The sequence below is a fragment of the Myodes glareolus genome, chromosome 27 (assembly GCF_982192425.1).
Source record: "Myodes glareolus chromosome 27, mMyoGla1.1, whole genome shotgun sequence".
In the NCBI taxonomy this organism is placed as follows: domain Eukaryota; kingdom Metazoa; phylum Chordata; class Mammalia; order Rodentia; family Cricetidae; genus Myodes; species Myodes glareolus.
In genome coordinates this window covers 44,678,152-44,702,801 of record NC_142052.1, presented here as the reverse complement: position 1 = coordinate 44,702,801, position 24,650 = coordinate 44,678,152, and the positions used below count along the sequence as shown (strand labels likewise).

General features: G+C 41.8%; 1 protein-coding gene across 8 annotated transcripts in view; it reads left to right on the top strand.

The window, feature by feature from the left end:
* Ica1l (islet cell autoantigen 1 like) overlaps window positions 1–24,650 on the top strand; it is a 50,842-nt gene that overhangs the window by 13,373 nt on the left and 12,819 nt on the right. For 7 of the 8 annotated variants that reach the window (XM_087902214.1, XM_087902215.1, XM_087902211.1 and 4 more), the window contains 7 exons: window positions 4,098–4,276; window positions 7,641–7,713; window positions 13,896–14,019; window positions 15,334–15,532; window positions 17,976–18,101; window positions 20,804–20,902; window positions 22,383–22,468. In XM_087902214.1, the coding sequence (XP_087758340.1) occupies window positions 4,115–4,276; window positions 7,641–7,713; window positions 13,896–14,019; window positions 15,334–15,532; window positions 17,976–18,101; window positions 20,804–20,902; window positions 22,383–22,468 (869 nt within the window). In that variant the 5' untranslated portion in view covers window positions 4,098–4,114. Of the gene's footprint in view, window positions 1–4,097; window positions 4,277–5,262; window positions 5,775–7,640; window positions 7,714–13,895; window positions 14,020–15,333; window positions 15,533–17,975; window positions 18,102–20,803; window positions 20,903–22,382; window positions 22,469–24,650 lie in introns of those variants that run through there. The other variant, XM_048428763.3, reaches the window with a different exon arrangement.

Sequence of the window (24,650 nt, the reverse complement as noted above, 5' to 3'; positions counted from 1 at the left end):
CTCCAGCTCTCGTGTATGAAATCAGAACAAAGCCGTTTTAAGACTTCTGGGGACGTATAGAGCTCCAGGAACCTTTCCCAAGTGAGTTGCCTGAGCCTTTTCTTTTGCTAAACAAGGATTAAAAACTCGGGATAACATCTAGTCACCAGGGTCTTGGTCTCCAGAGAGCTATTACCTTCTGTGGCAAAAGTGACTTCACAGGTTAGTAAGGATCATGAGGTAGAAACAGGTTGTCTGGGGAGCTTAGAGGTAATCACAAGGATCCTTCAGATGCAGAGAGGGGAGGAAAAGAGGCAATATGGCGGCAGAAGCAGGTTGAAAGGGGCTGTGTTGCTGTTTTTGTGTTCTGAGTCCCCCACTTAACTCCACTTAGCATGTCCAGACGATTGTCACCAATTACGGTAACTCTCTTACGACCGAGTCATATTTATTACGTTAATATGCCACATTTTCTTCTTCCATCAGTTAATGATGAACTGTTGGCATTTTGGTTTCGGCTTTGGTTTTGGTTTCTTTTTTGTTTGCTTGTTTTTCAAGGCAGGGTTTGTTTCTCTGTGTAATAGCCCTGTCTGTTCTGGAACTCTCTTTGTAGACCAGGCTGGCCTTAAAGTTAAAAAGATCCCCCTACCTCTGCCTCTGCCTCCCAAATGCTGGTATTAAAGGGCACGAGCCACTTCGCCTGGCTGAACTGTTGGCATTTTGCATTTTTAAATTTATTGCGTGTGTGCTTGCATGTACTATGATGGGGGAACAGTTTTCAGGAGGCAGATGTGAGTTCTGGAATTGAACTCTACCCTGAGATACCGCACCATGACCATACTTTTCCGATGATGAAGTTATAGCCTTGGGATCCAGAAGTGGCGACAATGCCAATGGTGTTGTGTGTGCCCAAACACGTGATTCCTGTTGTCAGCAGTGTCGGGGATTGAACTCACAGCAACAGGAGTGATGGGCAAACGCTGCCACGGAAGCCGTAGCCCGGCCAAGTGTTGGCATTTCTGAAAGTACCTTAACCATTAATTCTGAGTTTTGTATCTGAAAATGTCTTCATTTTTATTTGTTTCTTTGCTTTTTTCTTATTTTAAGGTAATGTCTCACTGTGTAGCCCAGGATAGCCTGGAACTTATGGTATTCCTGCCTCAACCTCTTTATCCTTTGATTTCAGTATACACTCCCACAATAGCTTATTTTTAATGGATGGTTTCATAAATATAGAATTATGCGTCAACATGGTTTTTTTCCTTCAAATATCTTTTTTTAATATTTATTTATTTATTATGTATACAATATTCTTTCTGCGTGTATACCTGAAGAGGGCACCAGACCTCATTTCGGGTGGTTGCTGGGAACCGAACTCAGGACCTTCGGAAGAGCAAACAATGCTCCCAACCGCTGAGCCATCTCTCCAGCCCCCTTCCTTCAAATATCTTAAATTTAGTTTTCTATTTGACTTAAATTTGCTATTTTATTGAAAACTTAGCTCTTGTCTGTATTTTTGTTTCATTGTTTTTCAAGATAGATTTTCTTTTTTCTTTAAAACTTTTATTTATTTATTGTGTATACAATATTCTGCTTGCATGCACAACTGCAGGCCAGAAGAGGGCACCTGATCTCATTACAGAGGTTGTGAGCCACCATGTGGTTGCTGGGAATTGAACTCAGGACCTTTAGAAAGCAGGCAGTGCTCTTAACCACTGAGCCATCTCTCCAGCCCTCAAGATAGATTTTCTTATCCAGGCCCAGTGGTCTGTTATCTCATCACTTAGGATGTTGAGGCAGGAGCATCACCATGAGTTAAAGGCCAACTTGGTCAATTAGTGATCAGCCTGAGCTAGAGTGAAAATCTCTGCCTCAAAATAATAATATAAGAATAATTAAACATTTCTCTGTGCTTTCAAGGTGTTTTCCCATCTTCGGATTTGAACAGTTTGTCTATGGCGTGCCTACTTAAGATTTTATGTGCGTTATTTGTGTTATCCACCTTATTGTATTTATACATCATGACTGTCACCCTCAAGTTTGAGGGGTATTGTATTTCTCTGGGTGTTTTCTGTCCCACTTTATCTTTTTTCTTATAGCTTTTCTCTTTCCCACTACCTACTTGTCTCTCCTTAAATCTGATCATTTTTATAGTTTCATTTTGATTTCACTTCTGTTGTATTCATTTTGTCCATAAGCGATTTCAGCCAGATTTATCTATTTATTTATTTAGACAGTCTCACTGTATATCCTAGGCTGCCTTGAACTTTTATTCTTCTGCTGAAGTCTCCCAAGTGCTGGGATTAGAGATGTGGACCACACTGGCTATCTAACCAATGCTTTTAAAATTTATTTATTTGATGTGTAGATGTTTTGCTGCATGTATTATGTGCACCATGTGTGTCTGCATATTTTTATATGTATCACATACATGCCTAGTGCCCACGGAGCTCAGAAGAGGGCATCAGATTACCCTGGGACTGGAGGTGCACACAGGCAATCATGAGCCACCATGTGAATCCTGTGAAGAGCAGCCAGTGCTCTTAACCTCTGGCAAATCTCTCTATCCCCTCTACTTATTTTTTTAAATTTGTATGGCTGTTTTGATGGCATGTATGTCCGTGTACATGTATGTCATGTGCATGCCTGGTGCCCACAGAGACCAGAAGAGGAAACTGACTCCTCTGGGACTGGAGTTATATGTGGTTGTGAACTGTCCTGTGGGTGCTGGGAATTAAACCTAGGCCCTCTGGAAGAGTAGCCATTGCTCTTAACTGCTGAGCCATTTTTTTTAGCCCCCATGTAGTTGATTTTTAATTAGACTACTTGAACTTTGTATCTGGCATCTCTGACTTGTTTTGATATTTTCTATGATTTATTTGTATATACCACATGTTAACTCTTGGTATATATTGGTAAGATCTGCTTTTGACATCTCCTTATTTTTTTTTTCCTTTTGTGTCATTTTGTTTTAGGAGAATGTCACATCACCTAAATGGGTGGTTGGGTTGGATTGTAGTTTTTAGTTTTTCAGGACTTTATTTTTAATTGGGTTTGACTTTGGATTAGTGGGGATTAAAGACAGGGCCTCAAATATGCCAGGCAGATATTCTAACCCGAGTGCTTAAAAGGAAGTTTGTATCTGATTTTAAATAATGCAATCATACTCTAGGAGATTGGTGTCTGTTGTTTGTCAGGCTGCCTTCCTCTTTTCTCCCTAGCTTTTGTGTCTTGGTAGGTGTCCTTGTTCTTGTAGACCCTGGGAGTTTAGAAACTAGCCTACTTTTAACTTAATTAGTAAGTGTTTCCAAATGGAAGGGAAACAAGTCTGTTTTTCTGCTGACAAGGACAAGCGACTGAGTCAGGGACATCTCCGCTCTGTTCCCCCAGCTCACAGGAATACTTTGGGCTTTAGGATCTAGCAATTTTTATCGTCTCTCTTTCAAACATCTTTCTTTACAAAACGCTTTTCACATTTCATTTCCTTATGTGTAACTGTGTCAATTCTGCTAAAGCAATCACTTACCCACCAAGTTTATGATGATGGCGTACAGTGTCTGTCCCTTTCTTTAATAACATGTCTCCTCCCTATCTAAGGTTTTCATTTCTGTTGTCTTATGGATATTACAGTATTTATTTAATATTTAAAGACATGCATGTGTCTGAATCTTTACATATCTAAAAAGATTTATTAAATTATATTCATCTAACATATTTTGTGAACATATTTGTAAAATGTAGATATGTATACAAATTTAATTCTTCAGTATGCTGCAAAAATTAAAAATTAAAGGGAGTAATAAACTAAGAAATGTTTGCTATTAGATATTGACTAAATAGAATTATTTCCAGCCATAACTATAGAATAATAACAATTTTAACACTTTACTTCATAACCAAAATATAAGTAATATAAATCTTTTTATCTCTCTCTTTCTATAGTTGTAATTATAGAAAAAACCTAGATCATATAAACCAACCATTATCATGTTTATATTTGATATCAATTTTGGTTTGTCAATTAAATACTGACAAGCTAGCTAGGTGTCAGGTTTGTAAGTTTTTTAAATGTAATTTCTTAGTCTATTGGTAAGGTTTTAAAAGAGGCTTAATTTTAGTGTGTTTTAGTTACTCCATGGATTCCTGTGGGCAGCTCAGAGCAGAAGGTAACCAGTCAGTGATGAGCAGAATGCAGAGGAAGTACTGGAAGACCAAGCAGGTCTTTATCAAAGCCACGGGGAAGAAGGAAGACGAGCATGTGGTTGCGTCTGACGCAGAACTGGACGCTAAGCTTGAGGTAAACGTGAAGACTGTGTATTGTGTGGAACTGGTTATTATCTGGGACTCCAAGGGGGACTGCCGCGATCTTCCACACCAAGGAGTTTAAGGAGCGTCTTAGGGTTGCTGCTGCTAATGAAACACCGTGACCAAAAGCAAGTTGGGGAGGAGAGATTTGTTTGACTTGTATTCTCTTCCACATCTGTAATCCGTCATTGAAGGAGTCAGAACAGAAACCCAAACAGGGTAGGGTCCTCAGGCAGAGCTGATGCAGAAGCCATGAGGCATGCTACTTACTGGCTTGTTTCCCCAAGGCTTGCTCAGCCAGCTTTTCTACAGAATTCAGGACTACCAGCCCAGGGATGGCTCCACCCACAGTGGAGAAGTCCTGTCTTGAAAAACCAGGAAAGAAAAAGAAGCATTTGCTATTTATTTGTGTTGCAGAGTAATCCTTGTGATTCATGTGTGGAGACATGAGCAGACTGCCTTCGCAACACTCAGAGAATTGTTTACACACATATTCCCACAGAAGGAAATATTTCTGTGTTGTTTTATATGGTTCGGTACTCTGTAGCATTTTATCGTAATGTTGACCATCATACATATTAGCAATCAACCATGTTCTTTCTCCCATATTTGTACTATTTTTCTTAAAAACTGAAAAAAGAATGCTAGGCTTGATGGCTCATTTATAATCCTAGCACTTGGGAGTTGGAGGCAGGAGGATGAGGAACTTACGGTCATCTTCGGCTATCTAGTGAGCTCAAGGCCATCCTGGGCTGCATAAGACACACACACCCCATCTCCAAAAAGCATAAGAAGTAAAAAAATAAAATTCGTCGTGAAAATAACATACAGTCGTAGGAAGTCTTGCAGGACTGTGGGAACTTCCTGCCGTAATCACCTCATCTTGGTGGGCAGTCTGTTTATATTATTTTGTAATTGTTCATGAATTGAAAATTGATTTTTGTTTTTTATTTAGTTTACATGTATGATGAGTGTTTTGCTTCCATGTGTGTCTTCGCACCACATACCTGAGGAAGCCAGAAGAGGGCGTGAGAGCCCCTGGACCGGAAGTCACAGATGGTGCGGGGAGGTGAACCCGGGTCCTCTGGAAGAGCAGCCAGTTTTTTGTTTTTAACTGCTGAACCATCTCTCTAGCCCCTGAAAATTTAGTTTTAAGTGGTCATGCCCAGATGCCAAATCTAATTCAAGCATATCTAAAGTTATTTGGAAAAGTTACTATTGTTCCTCCAGCGGACTATTATAAATATTCCCCAGGTTTACTCACACATCAGCAGTGAAGCTCCCCAGTGATGTTGAGAACGTAATAATGTGAGGGTGGGGCTTCCATCTAGAGATGTCAGGGTCCTTCGGACAGTTCATGGAATTTCTTCAGCTTAAGACTGGGTAAAAGGAGATCACTGAAATCCACATAGGAAAGTTTATGTATGAAGAGTTGTACCAGGTATACGGCTTCATCTTGGGATCTTAACTTTGAAGTCAGAGTTCACCAGGTATTTTCTTAATTTTCTGTTTCTGATTAGCTACAATGGCAAAGAGGAGAAATTCCAAACAAAAATAACCCAAAAGTAAGCTTTTGTAATTTTAATTATTTATTTTCAAATAATTTTCTTTTTCCCTTTTGGCAGTTCTAAGTTGAACCCATGCATGGGAGATAAGTGCTCAACCACTAAGCCACATCCCCAACCTTTTCCAAAAGTAGTTTGTATTTGATGTCATGATATTCTATTTATTCTTAACTCAATTTAACTGATACATAAAAACATAAGAGTTGTACACTTTAAAGGAGTAGAGGGCTAGAGAAAACTCAGCAGTTAAGAGCACTGGCTGCTTTACAGAGGACCCAGGTTTGATTCCCAGCACCCAGTCTCAGGGCATCAGACACCCTCTTCTGGCCTGCGGTAGCACCAGGCACGCATGTGGTTGGAGACATACCTTCAGGCAAAACACATAACACATAAAAATAAGGATAAATGAATCTTTTTTATAAAGTGGATACCATGAAACCTTCAATCCATATATCTGATGGTTAATGTTTTAAATAGTTACACAGCTCAAACATGCGGTGTTTCTTTACGGTGAGAACTTCCAGAATTCTTGCCACTTTTTAGATTTTATACTACATTGTGTCATCTTGTCTCAAACAAAACATAGCAGAAGATAAAACTTTTATCGTTACTATAAACTTGCATATGCTCCCTCACATATGGTGACTATGCGTGACCACAGTGTAGGGCTCCTCCCCCTTTCTGCCGTCACACGTCTCCTGGCTCCTCCCCTTTACCACCGTCACAGGCTGTACCACTACGCCTGTCCTATACATTCTTTTTGTTACCGTTGTTTTGTTTCTGTTTTTTTGAGACAGAGTTTCTCTGTGTAGCCCTGGCTGACCTGGAACTCACTCTGTAGACTAGGCTGCCTCTGCCTCCGTAGTGCTGGGATTAAAAGCATCTGCCACCACTGCCCAGCCCAATACATTATTTTTTACAGTAAACTTGTTGGGCTGTTTTGCTTTGACTGATATTAGAAAAAAGCCATATTGAGCAGCAGCTGTTTCTAAAGTACTCTCTTTGGTGTGGGAGAATTGTCTGTATTCTGTCAATCATGTTTTAAATAAAACGCTGATTGGCCAGGCAGGAGGTGTAGGCGGGAAAACCAGACAGGAAGTGGAAATGATGCAAGGAGAGCAGGAGAATTCTGGGGAGGAGGAACTTGATTCCTCCCTCTCCTGCCCAGATCACCAAAGCAGCAGGATGTGAGCTGCCCCACTGAAAAAGGTACTGAGCCACATGGCTAACATAGATCAGAAAAATGGGTTAATCAAGATGTGAGAATTAGCCAGTAAGAGGCTAGACCTAATGGGTCAATCAGCTTTATAACTTATAGAGATCTCAGTGTGATTATTCTCTGGGACTAAACAGCTGGGGGACCGGGCAAGACAGAAACACAAACAAGCAGGCCCCTCATGTTACACTCTCTTTTTCCTGTGTTGTTGAAATTATATTGTATATAACTTTCTTGTGTTCGGATAATTGGGAGCAGAAGGGAGAATAAATTCTATAGATAAATTCCACACATTTATCTCTTTTTATTCAGTATTCACAGGGAAAATTTAAATGTGCTTTCTATATCAGTGATAAAACTAAGCCTGAAGTACATCCCAGTCAATAAAAATAGTATTTATGAAATGGACATAATTAATATATGTTTAAGAGAGGTACGTCACAGCCAAGTAAATTGACATCATTTATAAAGTATACCCAATAGATGCTTTTATGCAAATGTTCTAATTTTGAAGTGCTAAAAGTTGTATTTGTTTATTGTTCTTTAAATTGTCCTAATAAAATTTATTTTTCAAGGTTTTTCACTCCATCCAGGAGACATGCAATGAACTTCTGAAGATAGTTGAGAAATATCAGCTAAGACTCAATGGTATGACATCATAGCTATTCGATAATTCCCATTTAAAATAATGATTGGTATGCATTTTTGAAAATGAGCAAACTTAATGGTAAAGTAGTTGTTTATCAAGCTATTTAGTGAGGTTTTACTTAAAATTTAAAAAATCTGAATACTTCCAGGGACCTGATCTCAAAATCCCCAGCGTCCGTCTTTTCCTTTTTACCTCATTAGATCCCTCAGCACAGACTCTGGTTCTCCTCTCTTGATGAACTTTAAGGTTTGCTCCATCATTCAAAACCTCTTTTGGCCCCTGCAGATTTTACAATCAGTACCTCACTCTTTCATTTCTCTCACAGGAACATTTGATAATGTTGTTTGTATGCTCTGTGGCCCAAGCTGGCCTGGAATCCACCCACCAGGCTTTTTTCCTTCTGTTCCACTTCCTCTCCTCCAAGCATCTCTTGTCAAGGTCACAAGAAGGAAAAGCTGGTTCTCATCCCCACAGCTGATCACTCTTCCCACCTCCTTTATTCTACTTCCACAAGCCCACCCTGCTTTGGTCTTCCTCTCCAACTTCATTCATCAGCATTCTGCCTTTGGCGGGCTCTTCTCTGTCCCCGACCATTTCGGGTTGGAACTTTGCCATTGAATTTCTTTCTCTACTTCAATTTATGGTGGCTTACTAGATGTGGCGACCTCTCTGATCTCATGTCCTAAAACCCTGCATCATATGCTCTCTAACTTTCCTTAGATTTTTCATCAAAGGCCATCGTTTTGGTGAGGCCTTCCCTTGATCCCCATAGCTACATTCAAACTCCCTCTCCTTTATAACTCCCCTTGCTCTTATAATATTCAGTGTTCTGAATATTCTATCTATTGCTTCTTTTTACACCTAGAATGTGCTCTTCTTTTAACTTTCCTATTAATTAATTCCTTTTTTTTAAAGTTCTTTTTTTAAGATTTATTTATTTATTATGCATTCTGTCTGCATGGATGTCTGCAGGTCAGAAGAGGGCACCAGATCTCACTACAGATGGTTGTGAGCCACCATGTGGTTGCTGGGAATTGAACTCAGGACCTTTGGAAGAGCAGCCAGTGCTCTTAACCTCTGAGTCATCTCTTCAGCCCCCAACTAATTACTTCTTGCTTGAGATCAGGTCATACACATGTCAGGGCAGAGGGCAGAGGTCACTTTGCGAGAGCCAAGTCTTCTTTTCCATCCTGTGAACTCTGGGGATCAAGCTCAGGTCTCAGGCTTGGTGGTAAGCGCCATTACCCGCTGAGCCACTGTGCTGGATCTGAGGATGCAGGAATTGGTTTTGTTTACTTTGTCCCCAAACCTTCAAAACAATGTCTAGCATGTAGTCAGTATTCAGTAAATATTTGCTAATTAATTAATGCTTTCCTGTCTGTGTGGTGGCTCTCCCCTGCAATCCCAGCACTCAGGAGGCTTGAGTAGGAGGATTCACTCTGAGTGAGAGGCGAGTGTGGGCCAGCCAGGTCAGTCTGGGTCACAATAACACACAGCCTTAAAAAACACTTCCAAAGCTGTGTGAGTCAGGTTGACCATTTATAATCAAAACTCATAGTGAAGAAAATCTCAATATGACAAATTAGGGAAGTTGTTTTTGTGTGTGTGAATATGTCATACATTTTATATATGTGCTTTTCCCAAGAAAATAGTTGAAGAACTTTCTGTAGCAAAATTTAAAAAATGATACAAAAAGCATGCAACTGAGTCAGTTTCAAGACATATCACCAAACTGTAGTTGGGAGTAACTGTGGGGTATAGTATTGACAAAGGGAATGTGGTAATGGTTAGTAAAGGAAGAAAAGAGCCCATATGCATGGAACAGCTTGTAACTAAGACTAAGAAGGGAGAAGAACAAAGGAAACTTAGGGCCAGATTACTAAGGGTCAAAAACACCAAGCTGTAAAAGGCTGCCATGACCACTGGACCATCATAGTCCGTTGAAATAGAAATGTCTAGAAACATTGGCAAGTTTGTGTGCCTTCAATTTTGCCATGAAATCACTAGATCTTTCAGCCTTTACAGACTCTTATACTCACATGTCTTCCACTGGTCGTACTATCAAATACAGTAGGTTAGGGCGATACTGGGAACATTTTTTTTTTTAAGATTTATTTATTTATACAGTATCCTGCCTGTAGAGGGCACCAGATCTCATTACAGATGGTTGTGAGCCACCACGTGGTTGCTGGGAATTGAACTCAGGACCTCTGGAAGAGCAGCCAGTGCTCTTAACCGCTAACCTACTGGGAACATTTTGTAAAGGAGACTGAGTGTTGAGCTGTATGAGCTCAGTGTCTGCTGTGTCCCTCAAACCGTGTTATGCATCTTTATGCCCCAGGATGAGCCTGTCAGAGGAGGGTGTCTGTTGACACTGGCAGGCTGGTCCCAGCACAAAAGCAGCACAGGTTGAGCTTCACCTGCTGCTTTCAGCCTCCATAAAGGTAAGGCTCAGCAATGATTTATGCTCTCTTTATACCTGATAACGAAGTGTTCTATGTTCCCAGAGAGCTTTAAATCCTCACACAAAAGTGATGATTTTCCCTAATATTAAAGTTATGAGCCATAGAAAATTCATACCTCTCAAGCAATTAGAATGTTACATTAACATTATTCCCGAACGAAAATGAGGACATGACCACTCCTAGGTATGACTGAGGTTTTTATTGTAAATATGAAGGAGAGCACAGCCAGAGACATCTGGAGGAGTCCGGGCTGAATGGGTCAGCAGCCTGAACCAGGTCATGGGGGTGGGGTAGAAGAGAGAGGGCAAACAATGAACAGAAGTCTAGGGGCATAGCCAAGAGAAGAACCAAGAGCATATATAGCCAAGACGGCTGCGCTACACAGGAAAAGACGCCGGTAAGGGAGGGAGGGAATTGAAGCCCAGACCCTGGGTTGGAGAGGTTTAGGGTAGGGGGTGTTGAAGTGCTGGGAGGAACCACAGATACTGAGTGACCTGGGGGAGGTATTCCAGTGTCTGCTCACTTAGCCATTTGTCCTGGGTTTCTTTGAGACCTCCCATGCCAGCCTTTTGTTGATGATAGGGGTCAGCACAATCTCTAACTGTAACTACTCAATCTGTAACTACTGCTGAGCTGAAATGGGGTGTCATTGTTGGGGCCCAGGAAGACAGGAATGTTGGTCAAAGGACAGGAAGGGGAGAGGGAAATGCAGGCTTGAGGATATCTGTTGAGTTTTTTTTTTAATTGTTGTTTTGTTTTGTTTTGTTTTGTTTTGGATTGTTTTGTTTTGTTTTTTGCTTGCTGCCCAGTTCTACGGGACCACCCGGGACTAGGGAAATGCAGGCTACTTTGAAGCACTCTGGGATGCAGGTTCTGAAACGCCCAAGGCTGACACATTGCAAGCAATATTAAAGCAGTTTGCAATCTTCAGTTGATTGGAAATCTGCTGGGTAGAGAGAGACTAGGGACAGAAAGTAAAGTTAGGGAGTTTAGGATAAAAGCTGTGTATTGGGTGTACTCTTGACACTGGTAACTGGAGGAAAGGAGGAATTCCAAGTCAAGGGGAAGGGGGAGTCTCACCCTGTGGGGTAGGGAGTAGGGGGAAAGCTTGGGCTGTTGATTGACAGGAGTACTTACCTGGAGTCCGTTTGGTTTGTGAGAGGTATATCCAAGTCTCATGACTCCCTGAAGCTTACAAGAATTTCTTAAGTTTATAAAAAGAAATAAAAGTTTTAGACATAGAAGCATTTCTACTCTTTGTAATCTGTGCTGAAATCTACACTGTAGGAAAACCAGTAGACTCATGCCTTTGAGTCATAGTAAAAGTTGAGAGACCCCAAAAAATGATTCTGGGTTAGAAGCAAGAACACTCATTCTTTTGTCCTGAGGGCTGGGTGTATAGATTGGACAGAGGTGTTTCAGACAATGGGAAGCATTTCTAAGTCTATATTTAGAAGATAACCAAGGGGGATTTAATTTTTTGAGTTTGTAGCTATGATAACAGTTATCGGTGCTTTACCAGGGCTAGGTCCCCCAGATCACCCGCTCTGGATCTTGTTACTTGTTTATAGCACGGTGTATGGTGTTATTAAAGATAGTAACACTAGTTGAGTGGTTGGCTACCGCTTCGTTGTGTCACCTTGTTCTGAGGGAAGAGAGCTTACAAGTGGAGAGAGCTGGGCTCCGCTGCTGCCCTTTGGGTTTTGTTTTTACTTTTTCTTTTTTCTTGGCAGTCTTTCTCTGTGTAGTCCCAGTTGTCCTGGAACTCACTCTATAGACCAGGCTGGCCTCAAACTCCGAGATCTACCTGCCTCTACCTCCTAAGTGCTGGGATTGTTTTTACTTTTAAAGTGAGTATTATTATTATTATTATTTTATATTATTATTATTATTATTATTGAGACAAATGCAGTACTGCCCACATTGGATACTGTCTTAGGGTTTTATTGCTGTGAAGAGACACCATGACAACTCTTAAGAGGAAAATGTTTAAGGGGGTGGGGGGACTGGCTTACAGTTCAAAAGTTAAGTCCATTACCATCATGGCAGAAAGTATGGTGACGTGCAGACAGATACGGTGCTAGAGAGAGAGCTGAGAGTCCTACATCTGGATCCACTCTGTGGTGAGGAGCAAGTGTAATAAAAATTAGTTCCAGGCTGGGTATAGTGGTGCACAAATTAATTCCAGCACTTGGGAGGCAGAGGCAGGTGGATCTCTGTGAGTTCCAGGATAGCCAAGGTTCTGTAGGGGAGACTGTCTCTAAAACAGACAAAAATGTATTCCTAGAAACAACATGCAAACCAGGCGTGATGCTTCTTATGTGTAATCCCAGTACTTAAAAGACTGAGGCAGGAAGATCATGACCTGGAGGCCAACCTGGGCTACACAGGGAGCCAAGGCATCCTAAGACCCTGTCTCAGAGCCAGGCAGTGGTGGTGCGTACATTTAATTCCAGCACTCAGTGGGCAAAGGCAGGCGGACGTCTGTGAATTCAAAGATAATGAGGTTTACAGAGTGAGTTCCAGGACAGCCAGGGCTACACAGAGAAATCCTGTCTCGAAAACAAAAACAAATCCATAAAAAACAAAACATACAAAACATACAAAACCTAAGCTTACTTCTGTGTACACATGGGGCCTCACGCGTGCCAAGCACGTTTCGAGTTCCACCCACTCTTAGCCAAGCCCCGCTGTTTTTTGTTTTTTGTTGGCTGTGACAGCTACGAAAGTAGTCAGATTAGTAAAAAAAAGTCTCTGTTTTTCCTCCATCTCTTCTCACATCAGGCAACACTGTGAGCCATCCCTTCATGGTCCACACTGGGTGGCAGTGCACCAGGTGACAGCAGCAGGGCTCAGATGTCTGTGGGTCTAGGACAGGGAGCAGTGGGAGCCAAGATAATTCAGCAATTACAAACAAGAAACAAATACTTTGTATAAAAAAGCAATCCTCCTGTGGTATATGTCTGCACCTTAGCAAATGACTCGCTTGTTATTAATCATTGGTTTTCCAGAAGGAAGGTCTGCTGACTCTGTATCCAAATTACCGAAGCGCTTACAGTGTGTTTCAGATGGGCAACATTAGCATTTCCACAGGCAGACACAGGCTCACATGTTAAAGTGTTCCTTCCTTCCCGTGCAAGTCTAGTACAGAGTTATTGTGAGACGCTCAGCATGCCAGGGGTGTGTGTGTGAGTGTGAGACTTCCATAGCACATGTGTGCAGGGTCAGTTCTCTGAGCATGTCAGGCGTGTGTGTGTGTGTGTGCCACAGCACATGTGTGCAGGGTCAGTTCTCTGAGCATGTCAGGCGTGTGTGTGTGTGTGTCTGCCACAGCACATGTGTGCAGGGTCAGTTCTCTGAGCATGTCAGGCGTGTGTGTGTGTGTGTGTGTGTCTGCCTGTCATAGCACGTATGTGCACGGTCGGTTCTCTGAGCATGTCAGGGGTGTGTGTGTGTGTGTGTGTGTGTGTGTGTGTGTGTCTGCCATAGCATGTGTGTGCAGGGTCAGCATGTCAGGCGTGTGTGTGTCTGTCTGCCATAGCACATGTGTGGAGGGTCAGTTCTCTCCTTCCAGATGTGGGTCCCAAGGATTGAACTCAAGCCATCAGCATTGGTGGCAAGCACCTTTACCTGTAGAGTCATGTCTCCTCCCTAGTGTATGTTTTAAGAAAATGATGAAATGAAACAATGAACTAAACTGTAATTTTTTTCTCTAGTTATATCAGAGGAAGAAAATGAACTAGGTCTCTTTTTAAAGTTCCAAGCAGAACGGGACACCACTCAAGCTGGTAAAATGATGGATGCTGCCGGGAAGGCACTCTGCTCTTCAGCCAAGCAAAGGTCCGCCTGGCTTTCCCTCACCCTTCACTCTGTATCCTATCATGCTTCTGATGTGTGCTCAGTTCACGGAGTTAGCAAAGAGAGCTTGTCATAAGGCATTCACGAGAAATGTGTTTGGGGAGATATGTTTTATGGCTAGATTTTAATTATTCATTTGCACTCAAAAGAATTTACTTAAAAATTAATGTTCTTTGTTGCTTGATCCCTAAAAACAGCATTTAGAGCTACATTTCTATTTCTGAAATGGTTTCCTATAATAGAGTCACAGAATGGTTAATATTTTTCCGTCTCCCTGTTTTCTGTGATGCTGACAGGCACCCCCAGGCCTCGTGCATCCTAGTGGACACAGGACCCTTGCAATACCCTTCCTCAAGTCATTACTTTTGTTGACATATACTATCTATGATTAAATTGAAACTTTTTAAAATCTTTTATTATTTATTTATATATATATTTTAGAAAGAAAAGGTCACTATATGTCTCCCAGGCTAGCCTTGAACTCATAAATACTCATCTGCCTCCGCCTCCCCATGTGCTGGGATTAAAGGCCTGTCCCACCAAACCCAGCCTGGTTTTTTTCTTTCCTATCTACATGCTTTCCACTTATTATTTCACAGTGTTTAGCATAAAGATATGTATTACAAAGACTATCTCATATACACACATATATGACATATATATTCTCTAAGTACAGCTCAAATCCTGTAATACAGAAAAAATGAGAACACTGACCTCACCGGGTTCTGCAGTGTGATGTCTGCCCAAGTGGCTTTATTCTGCAGTGCCGTATCACTTAAAAGAGTGATATCGTCCTTAAAAGAATTGCCAGTGGGTCCCGGGCATCTAGCGCCGCTGTATTGAAAGCAGCCTTAGAGTAGCTGGGTTTGATTTGTGCTCCTTAAACACCTGTGTTCCCGTCCTCACTCGGCTCTCAAGAACTGTATCCTCCTTAGTTCTCCTGGCATTTTAATAGAACTTTTAAAGCCCTGCTTCCCCTACACTTGCCAACTGAGCACTCTGGGAGGAGATTGTGATTTTCACACTCAGGTCCTTTGTGGTCTCAGAACTCTTTTTAGATGGTAGATGTGCCTGCTGGGTTATTTATCTGGATCAACATCTGCAATGCTACCAAGTTCTGTTTCCTAAAGTTAAAAGGGGTGGACCTGTAGGAACACCTTTCCTAGCAACTCAGTCTGCTTTCTAAATCTTCTAGGCATGTTTGTGACTCATCATCATGGTAAATACATGTTGCGATGTGTCTAGAATTTTACTTATGGATGTACAATCCTCTGATCTTTATCTCTCTACTATTAGATTGGCCTTGTACACTCCCCTGTCTCGTCTTAAGCAAGAAGTAGCAACGTTCAGCCAGAGGGCCGTTTCTGACACTTTGATGACCATTAATCGTATGGAGCGGGCTCGCACAGAATACAGAGGAGCCCTGCTGTGGATGAAGGATGCATCCCAGGAGCTCGACCCAGACACCTTAAAACAAATGGAAAAGTTTAGAAAAGTAAGAAAACGTATCCCTTTCCCTTCTTTTAGTTTTGTCCGTGTCTTTTATGTATGTGGGTGCTCTGTTTGCATGTATGTCTGCACATGGGAAGAGGGCACTGGATCCCATTAGAGATGGCTGTGAGCCACCATGTGGTTGTCGGGAACTGAACTCAGGCCTCTGGAAGAGCAGAGCAGCCATCTCTCCTGCCCTCCTTTTCTTGAGACTAACATAGAGAACTAATACAGAATAATTTAACAGTGATAAAATATTAGCCTTTTTTTAAAAAAAAGAAAAGATAGAATCTCATTGTCTAACTCAGGCAGGGCAGGAATGCACACTCCTGCCTAGTTTCCTGAGAGCTGAGATTACAGGTGTACACCACTGCACCTGGCTCAAGACTATTTTTTGAGAAATACGTTTTAAAATCAAATCTTGGATGCTTGGATATTCCAACAAACATGCTTCTCTAAATGGCATCTACTCCTACTCTCTTAATCCCTTTCTCAAAACCTCCAATCACAGTTTAAATATTGCTTACCTAGAATTTTAGAATTTATGTACAGATAGAAAATAGTTTATTACTAGTGGGCAAATGCATTAATTGCTGAGATAAAAATAATGTGAAATGACTGTGAGTTCTAAGAAAAAGTGGAGGTTTTTAGATTTTCTTATTCTGCCACAGCAACTCATAAACATAGTTTTGTTAAATTATATCCCCCAGGGATGAAGATGTAGCTCCCAGGTAGAGTTCTTATATATAAAGATAAATACTACCTTAAGTTTACCAGATATGGATATTAAAATTCATCCACTAAATTCATTTTATATAGAACCTATAGTAACGTCCTGATGGTTAATGCTGAGGGCACTAACCTGCCAGATATTGTGAGTAGCGTGCCTGGTGCCTCAGTTACTTTGTTGCTGTTGAGAGAACACAGCCAAAAGCAAACTAGCAAGGAAAGACTTTGTTTCAGCTGCAGTTCCACAGCACAGTGAGTTGGGCCCTCCCACATCAATCAAGAAAACAGCAGCAGAGGCCATCGACATGTGCGGTAGGGTGGTGGTGGTGGTGGTGGTGATGGTGGTGGTGTGTTCTCAGCTGAGGCTCCCACTTCCACAACGGCTCTAGCCGTAAACGGTGACTCCTGTCGGCAGTCCTGTGAAATGGGTGAGTGCTCATCCTGCAGCCAGAGCAGCACAGATTCCTGTCTGGTCCTTCATCCCACACAGCTTTCGGACACTTGACTGCTGTCACCAAAGCTTTGCTCCTCCGAGCCTTATCCCCTGTCCTGGACTACTCGCCCCAAGAGTCTTGGTGCAGCTGCCACCTCCTTCCTGTGCCAGCTTTACCCCAGCTCGCCAAGGAGGGCCTTCCTGGTGGTTCAGTGGTCATTCAAATTCTGTTCATGTCTTCAGTATGTTTCCAGGATGAGAGACCCCCCTGCAGTGATTTTCCTTTCTTCTGCCCCTCCCTGCCTAACAGCGGTGAGGTGAACACTTGTTTTGTTTGTCACCAAAGCTCAGTTCCCAGAATGGTGCTTCATATACTGGACAACTTGTAGATATTAGTTAAGTCAATGAATGGATAAACATTTCAAAGTCAGTGTTTATATTGCCCAATGACATTTATTAAGAAACAATTTAAATATATAAATACTTCAATGATTTAGAGATACTAATGCCTCCCAACATTTGACTATGTCTTCTACTTCTTCTTCTAAATTTATTACATTTTATTTATTGTTTGTGAAATGCACATATATCACTAGAATATGCTTGTCTCTAAAACTTACTACATTTATTCATTTATTTTGTGTGTGAGCACATGCCACAGCATGTAATTGTATCCTCTGTAATTGACAGAGGATAACTCGGAGTTGGTTCTCTCCTTCTACTATATGGGTCCCAAGGATCAAACTCAGGTCAAGTGCCTTTGCCCACTGAACCACCTCCTTAGCCCTTCCAGATTTTGCTTCTACTCTTACTATATACTGTATGTATCCTAAACATTCCAAACATCTATTTTTATCTGGGGCACTTTTTTTTCTTCTTAACCAGATGATTTTCATTTTTCATCTCAGATTTTCCCACCTTACAGTTAGCTATCGGATGCCAGTGAAATGCTCCGAGGGTCAGGGCGCCCACCTCAAGTCTGACAGCTTGAATTCCATCCTCAGAACTGACATGGTGAAAGGAGACAACCAACTCCCACACGCTGTTCTCTGACCTCCACACACACATGCCCCCTGCTACACAAATGAGCAAATATGTAATAAATATAAGAGAGAATCGCCTACAATTGTCAAAAAGTAGCTAAAGTCTCCCTCATTAATCATGGAATGACAATGACACACAGAAAGGAACTGTTATAATCCCACGTGTCTGGAGAAATTAATTTCAGGTCCATTAGATTTCCATCTTTGATACCGGGAATAATGGACTCTTTTTGTGATTACAGGTACAGATCCAAGTGAAAAATAGCAAAGGTTCTTTTGACAAGTTAAAGATGGATGTCTGTCAGAAAGTGGATCTGCTTGGAGCCAGTCGCTGCAACATGCTGTCTCATTCACTGACTACTTACCAGGTACACGCCCACTCACGGTCAGCACATTCTCGCAGAAAAGATAAGTCGTGGGATTCCTTTTTACAAGTAGTCTACTGGGTGCAAGAAAATCTCTATCATTGATCAGGTCCCTGTGAGTTGTAAATGAGACAGAACCAACCATATGGCTCTGACTGAGAGAGACTTAGAGACTGTTTGTATTCTAGTTTCACACTATTCTCTTTTCGGTCCTAGCAGAGTGAAAGATTTAGAGACTTTCTGAGGTCGAAAGGGGGCACGGTAAACTGGGCAGTGGTGGCGCAAGTCTTTAATCCCAGCACTCGGGAGGTAGAGGCAGACCAGTCTCTGAGCTGGGAGTCAGAAATTGAGTTTGGCCTACAAATTGAGTTCCAGGACAGCTGGGGCTACACAGAGAAACCCTGTCTCAAAAAAAGCAAATAAAATTAAAATTAAAAAAATAAAAAAGGAAAAGAAAGGGGAAACGGTGAGGAGGTAAAATTTAAGGCTCATAAACTCTGGTTACATATACTTTTGTTTGAGGCAGTGATACTGTAGGGGCAGCCAGCTGTAGGGGCAGCCAGGTAATCTCAGCATTCCAGAGCACAGGCAGGAGGACTGAGAGTTCACATCCAGACTCTGTCACCAAAATAAACCAAAAAGCAAAAAGAATACCATAGTCCAAAAAGTTTGAAAACTTTTGTATCAAGTAATGAATAAAGAAAATGAAGCAAGGTTCATTTGTGATGGCTCACGCCTTTAATTCCAGGAGAGAGAAGCAGGCGGATCTCTGCGAGTTTGCAGCTAACCTGGTCCACAAAGCAAATTCTAGGGCAGCTAGAGCTGTTACACAGAAAAACCCTGTCTCAACAAACCTAAATAAATAGACAGATAAATAAATAAAATTAAACCAATTAAGTAAATGATAATTTGGGCTTTAAAACCTAAGTTAGCCCAGTCGAGGTCAAGTATTCCTTTTATCTGCCGTTCTACATGACTAAATTCTCAAGTCTCACCTGTAGCTGGAATTTTCCTTGGGCCCACCAACCAGCTCCCAAATAAAGACAGAGACTTATTATTAATTATGAAGGCTTGGCTTTAGTTTAGGCTTGTTCTCCCTGCTCTTTTAACTTAATTTAACCTCTTTCTAGTCATCTATGTTTTGTCTCAGGGCTTTTACCTTTCTTTCATTCTGTACGTCCTGCTTTTCCCGCTTCTTCCATGTCTGTCTGTCTGGCCCCTGCCATCTTTTTCTTTCTTCCCCTGAGTCTAAACTCCCCCTACTCACTCTCCCTGCCCAGAAGTCCCACCTATATCTCTTCCCTTGCTATTGGTCATTCTGCTTTTTATTAGACCAATCAGGTGCCTTAGACAGGCAAGGTTGTTAAACAAATGCAACACATCTTTATATAAACAAATGCAACACATCTGTACATAAACAAATGCAACACATCTTTACATAAACAAATGCAACACATCTTTATATAAACAAATGCAACACATCTTTATATAAACAAATGCAAAATATCTTTGCATGGTTAAGCAAATATTCTGCAACATAAACAAAGGCAACATATTTTTACATAGTTAAACAAATACAGCCCATCTTTGCATTGTAAGCAAATATTCCAACGTGCACTTATGTTGCCCTCAAGTCACGTGAATTATTTACGATGAATGCTAGCTATTTACAAGTAGTAGTTGCGGAGGTTACTGTGTATTTGAAAACAGCAAACAGAAAACTGTATTTGAATAAGGAGAGAATAGTGGAAGGAGGTGGTTATTCATTGCTGTCTTAAAGCAGTATGCTTAATTCAGCTTGGTACTATGGGATTCAAGACTCAAGAAAAGATGAGATGAAATGAAAGCATTGACGATCTGTAGTTCAACAGCCATTAGCTCAGTGCGTCTCTGTTCTCTCTATTCAGGCTTGGTCTTGGGACAGGAATCTTGAAGCAACAAGAAAGATTACAAATTACCTGAGTTAGTTAAGTAAACATTTTGAGGGGGTCAAGTCTTTCCTGAGCCCTTAAAGGCCAAAGTAGGAAATATTTTCTGTAATGAAAAGGTATTTATGGGGAAGTGGTGGTAGGTGGATCTCTGAGTTCTAGACCAGCCTGGTCTCTAGAGCTAGTTCCAGGCCAGTCAAGGTTACACAGTAAGACCCTGTCTCACAAACCAAAACACTCAGAAAAAGATTCTCACGGGCCAAGATGGCTCAACAAGTGAATATGCTTGCTATCAAGCCTGATGACCTGAATTTGATCCCTGGAACCCACATGATAGAAGGAGAGAACCAACTCCTTCAAGGTATTCTCTGACCTCTGTAGGCACACCATGACATGCACACACACATAAATACTTATATAGGCTAACATAGAGATTACACATATGGAGATTCATGTTCTATGCCTTTGATGTTTCTGTTCTGGCGTACATTAGTTTTCTTTCTCTTCCATCTTAGACCCACTGGTTTCCTTCTCTTATTAGGAGCTATAGTCCTTCTCTGGTACACTCCAACGCTGTATACAGATGGGCGCTTGTCCATGCAGACCCGGGTGCTAACCTTAGTGAAGAACTGTGAGCCATAGTTCCTTCTGATCCCCATTCTGTGACAGCTGGATCAGTTCCTATCTGCTGTTGAGCACACTACAGAAGTAAGGAAGCAGCCTCAAACAGATCTCAGAAGGGGCAGGACTGCAGTGTTGCCTTTCCTTTTTCCGCAGAGAACATTGCTTGGGTTCTGGGAGAAAACAGCTCAAACGATGTCCCAAATCCAGGAGGCCTGTGCTGGCTTTCATCCGTACGACTTCATAGCTCTCAAGGTACGTCTCCTGGGCTCGCTTCTTTGGGTGATAACACCAACGCTGCCTTTAGCTAAGCTAAGTTCCAAATTCATGAAACCTTGGGAAACATTTTCCCCACTCTTTACGATCTGTACCCTCTAGGTTCTGAAGTCACCAGTTGCACTAAAATACACAGGGACCTTGCATGCTGTGGTACTGGTGTGACAGGAGAAGAGGGAAGAATAGAAACACAGGAGATGTGGAGCTGGAGGTGGTGACTCAGTAATATATATACACAGGTGCCTGCAAACGTTAGAGGTGTCTGATCCTCTGGAACTGCAGTTAGAGGTGCTTGCGAGCTGCCTGATGTGGGTGCTGGGAACTGAACTTGGGTCCTCTGGAAGGACAGCATGTGTTCTTAACTGCCGAGCCATTTCTTCAGTCCCCTTTTATAGCACGATCAATAAAAACCCAGAGACAGATATTGGGGTTCAGCCTGAAGGTCAGAAAAGCAAAACAGCCAGCCACTGGCTCTTACCTCTACCTCAGTCCAGAATGGCGATCCTGCCTCCAGGAATCTCAGAATGAGACTCCGTCTGAGACATGTCTCCTCCTGTTTTATATTCCTCGCTAGTGCTGGGATTAAGGGTGTGCACCCCTACTGCCTGACTTCTGCGGCAAACTAGTGTGGCTACTGGGATTAAAGGTGTGGGCCGGTAAGGCTGACCAGTGGGGCTGTTTTACTGTCTAATCTTCAGGCACGCTTTATTTATCAAAATACAAATGAAATATCACTATATCCTTTTAAGTTTTTTCTTTTTTGAGAAAGGGTCTTACTGTGGCCGTGAACTCAGAGAGGGCTTAGACTAGGATTAAAGGCACAAACCACCAGAGCCTACTCATTTAAAAGTCATTTTACAAGGTAACACCTTCAGCCCCAAAGCTGCCCTTGATTAAAGGTTGTTTGTTTGTTTGTTGCTTTTTTATTATTATTTTTCAAGACAGTGTTTCTCTGTAGCTTTTTGGAGTCTGTCCTGGAACTAGCTCTTATAGACCAGGCTGGTCTCAAACTCACAGAGATCTGCCTGCCTCTGCCTCCTGAGTGCTGTGATTAAAGGCGCGTGCCACCACTGCCCTGCTAAAGTTGCTTTTTAAGTTTTTCTCTAATAAATGCTTCAGTTAATAATACGTTATTTAGGGAAAATTACGTGCCTGATTTCTCCTCAGAATGGAAGTGGAACGTGTTTAGCTATGTGCTGAGGACGGTGGTGCAGCCAACAGTGCATTGTTTTCCTTGAACCCAACCACAGGTTGCTAACCTTTCCACGGGCAGCCAGGATGAAGAACGGTGTGCAAGGGGCTCAGTGCAAATTACACCAACCCACATTCTCACGGCTCTCTCTCTATATTCAGAACGATTTCTATTTTATACGGTTGCCTAAAGTTTTTACTTTCCTTTTGTTTGAAAAAAGGAATAGATTTTTTTCAATCTACTTAATATTACGTTTTTTATCCTTAGCGACTACAAGACACACCAAGTAATGTCACTGCAGATGACAAGGAAGAAGCAGCAGAAGGAAGCTGTCTTACTGCAGACCTCAACAAGTAAGTCAGCAAAAGCTGTGGTGACAACTCCAGATTCTGTCACGAGGAGGGCTGTGCACTGTGCTGAGAACTGAATTCCATAGGGGAGCCTGGAAGGGACAGCAGGAGCACAGGCAGGGACCGGCCTAGCCACTGTTAGAAGCCCATCTCCAAGGACACAGCTGAGACTAGGAGCTAAGGGCCTTGCTCTGCCCTCTTCCCTGTGCTCGGCCATGTTCTTCTGCTGCCCAAGACAGCGCCAAACCCTGCTGGTAGTGACAGGTACTGAGTGGACGGTGATTCCCCAACCATATTATTTCTCTGTGGGAAATCCAAACTAAATGTTTGTTGTATACAACTGTATAAATTAAGCTTATCTTGATTCCATGTTGACATTTAAAATCATGAATGAGGCCAGGTGTGGTGACACACCTTTAATCCCAGCACTGAAGAGGTGGAGGCAGGTGGATCTCTGTGAGTTGGACACCACCATGGCCTACAGAGTGAGTTTCAGGTCAATCAGAGCTACAGAGTGAGATCCTGTCTCAAAAAACAAAACCAAAACAACAATGAGTCAGGACTAAATAGTTGAATGGCGTTTTTTCCAGGGAAGCTTCATTGAAAATCTTACGCACCTTCAATAGTATAACAGCTACTCTTTTGAGAATCAATCAAGCAAAGTCCCAAACATTTTCATTCAAGTTGTTTAAACATATTTTCATTCCAAATCCTAAGTTTCTATTTACTTTGAAAGGATTTTTTTTGTTTTTATTCTTAATATTTTTTAAAGTTGCTACTGTATTAGTCTTTAAGTGTCTTTAAAGCTGTAATAAAAGCCTTCAGTACTGACAGCTGCGAAGCCATGCCCAGGAAGAACAGTTTCTGTGCCCCACTCCTGATACAGGGTGTTCTAACTCAGCACGTTAGCTAGCTACTGGAAGTGACCATTGACTAGCGAGGCCATCGGCTAGCTTGTCTTATCTTCTTTGACACATATCCCTTTATTATTCAAAGTAGAATGCCACAAAGTGGGGTGTTTGTCTCCTCCATTTTGGTTCCTACAAGTTAAGTAAAGGCCACCCCAGCCCCCAGTGCTTTAAAATGGAGCATCTCGCTCTGCAGCCAGAAGCTCTGGGAGGCACAGAGCAAGGGCGCTAACCCTTGTAGTTAGGTGTGTGTGCAAGTGTTCCGTTTCTCAGACTTCAAAATAGAATTTTGGTATATTTGAATAAGCATACTGAGATATCTTAGGGATGGGTTCCAAATCTAAACATGAAATTTATTTATGCTTTCTTATATATTTTTAATTGATTAGGATAATTTTAATTCAAATAATAATGTCCAAAGTCTGTAGGCAATACTCTAAAACACAGTAAAGAAAATAGCAAGAGGGGCTGGAGAGGTGGCTCAGTGGTTAAGAGCATTGCCTGCTCTTCCAAAGGTCCTGAGTTCAATTCCCAGCAACCACATGATGGCTCGCAACCATCTGTAATGAGGCCTGTGCCCTCTTCTGGCCTGCAGAAAGAATACTGTATACATAATAAACAAATAAATATTTTAAAAAAAAAGAAAGAAAGAAAGTAGCAAGAGTATTGTTATACAGCTTGCTGGCATGCAGTGGTTTCTTCAGTGAGAACAAAGACTCCAGAAATTTCCACATAATTCTACCCGTGTTCCCTGCTCTTTTAGAAGTCCTCACTGAAGAGAAGATATAGGCAGAGAGGAAAGGAACTAGTGTGAGTTCTGTGTGTCTTTTGTTTGCAACCTGAGGCAATGTTACTCTCCTTTAAATAGTGCGCACATAAAACAAGCCTCATGATAACAAAGTTTTCCATTTCTCCTATAAGTTTTGTGTTCAGAAGACTGTGGACATTCTGGAGTTCAGATTTCCAAATTAGGAATTTCCAGCCTTGTTTTGGTCCAGTGCCTACAATCCTGATTAAAAAAAAAAAAAAAAAGACTGAGTTAGTGTTTACTGAGATGGGGGTAAGAAACAGGAACAAGGAGCCAGGCAGTGGTGGTACACGTCTCTAATCCTAGCAGAGGCAGGTGAATTTCTGAGTTTGAGGCCAACCTGGTCTACAGAGTGAGTTCCAGGACAGCCAGCGCTACAGAGAAACCCTGTCTTGAACCCCCCCCCCCCGAACAAAAAGGAAAAAGAAAGTAAGAATAAAGCTTTTTACAGTCTGTGCAGATCTATAAA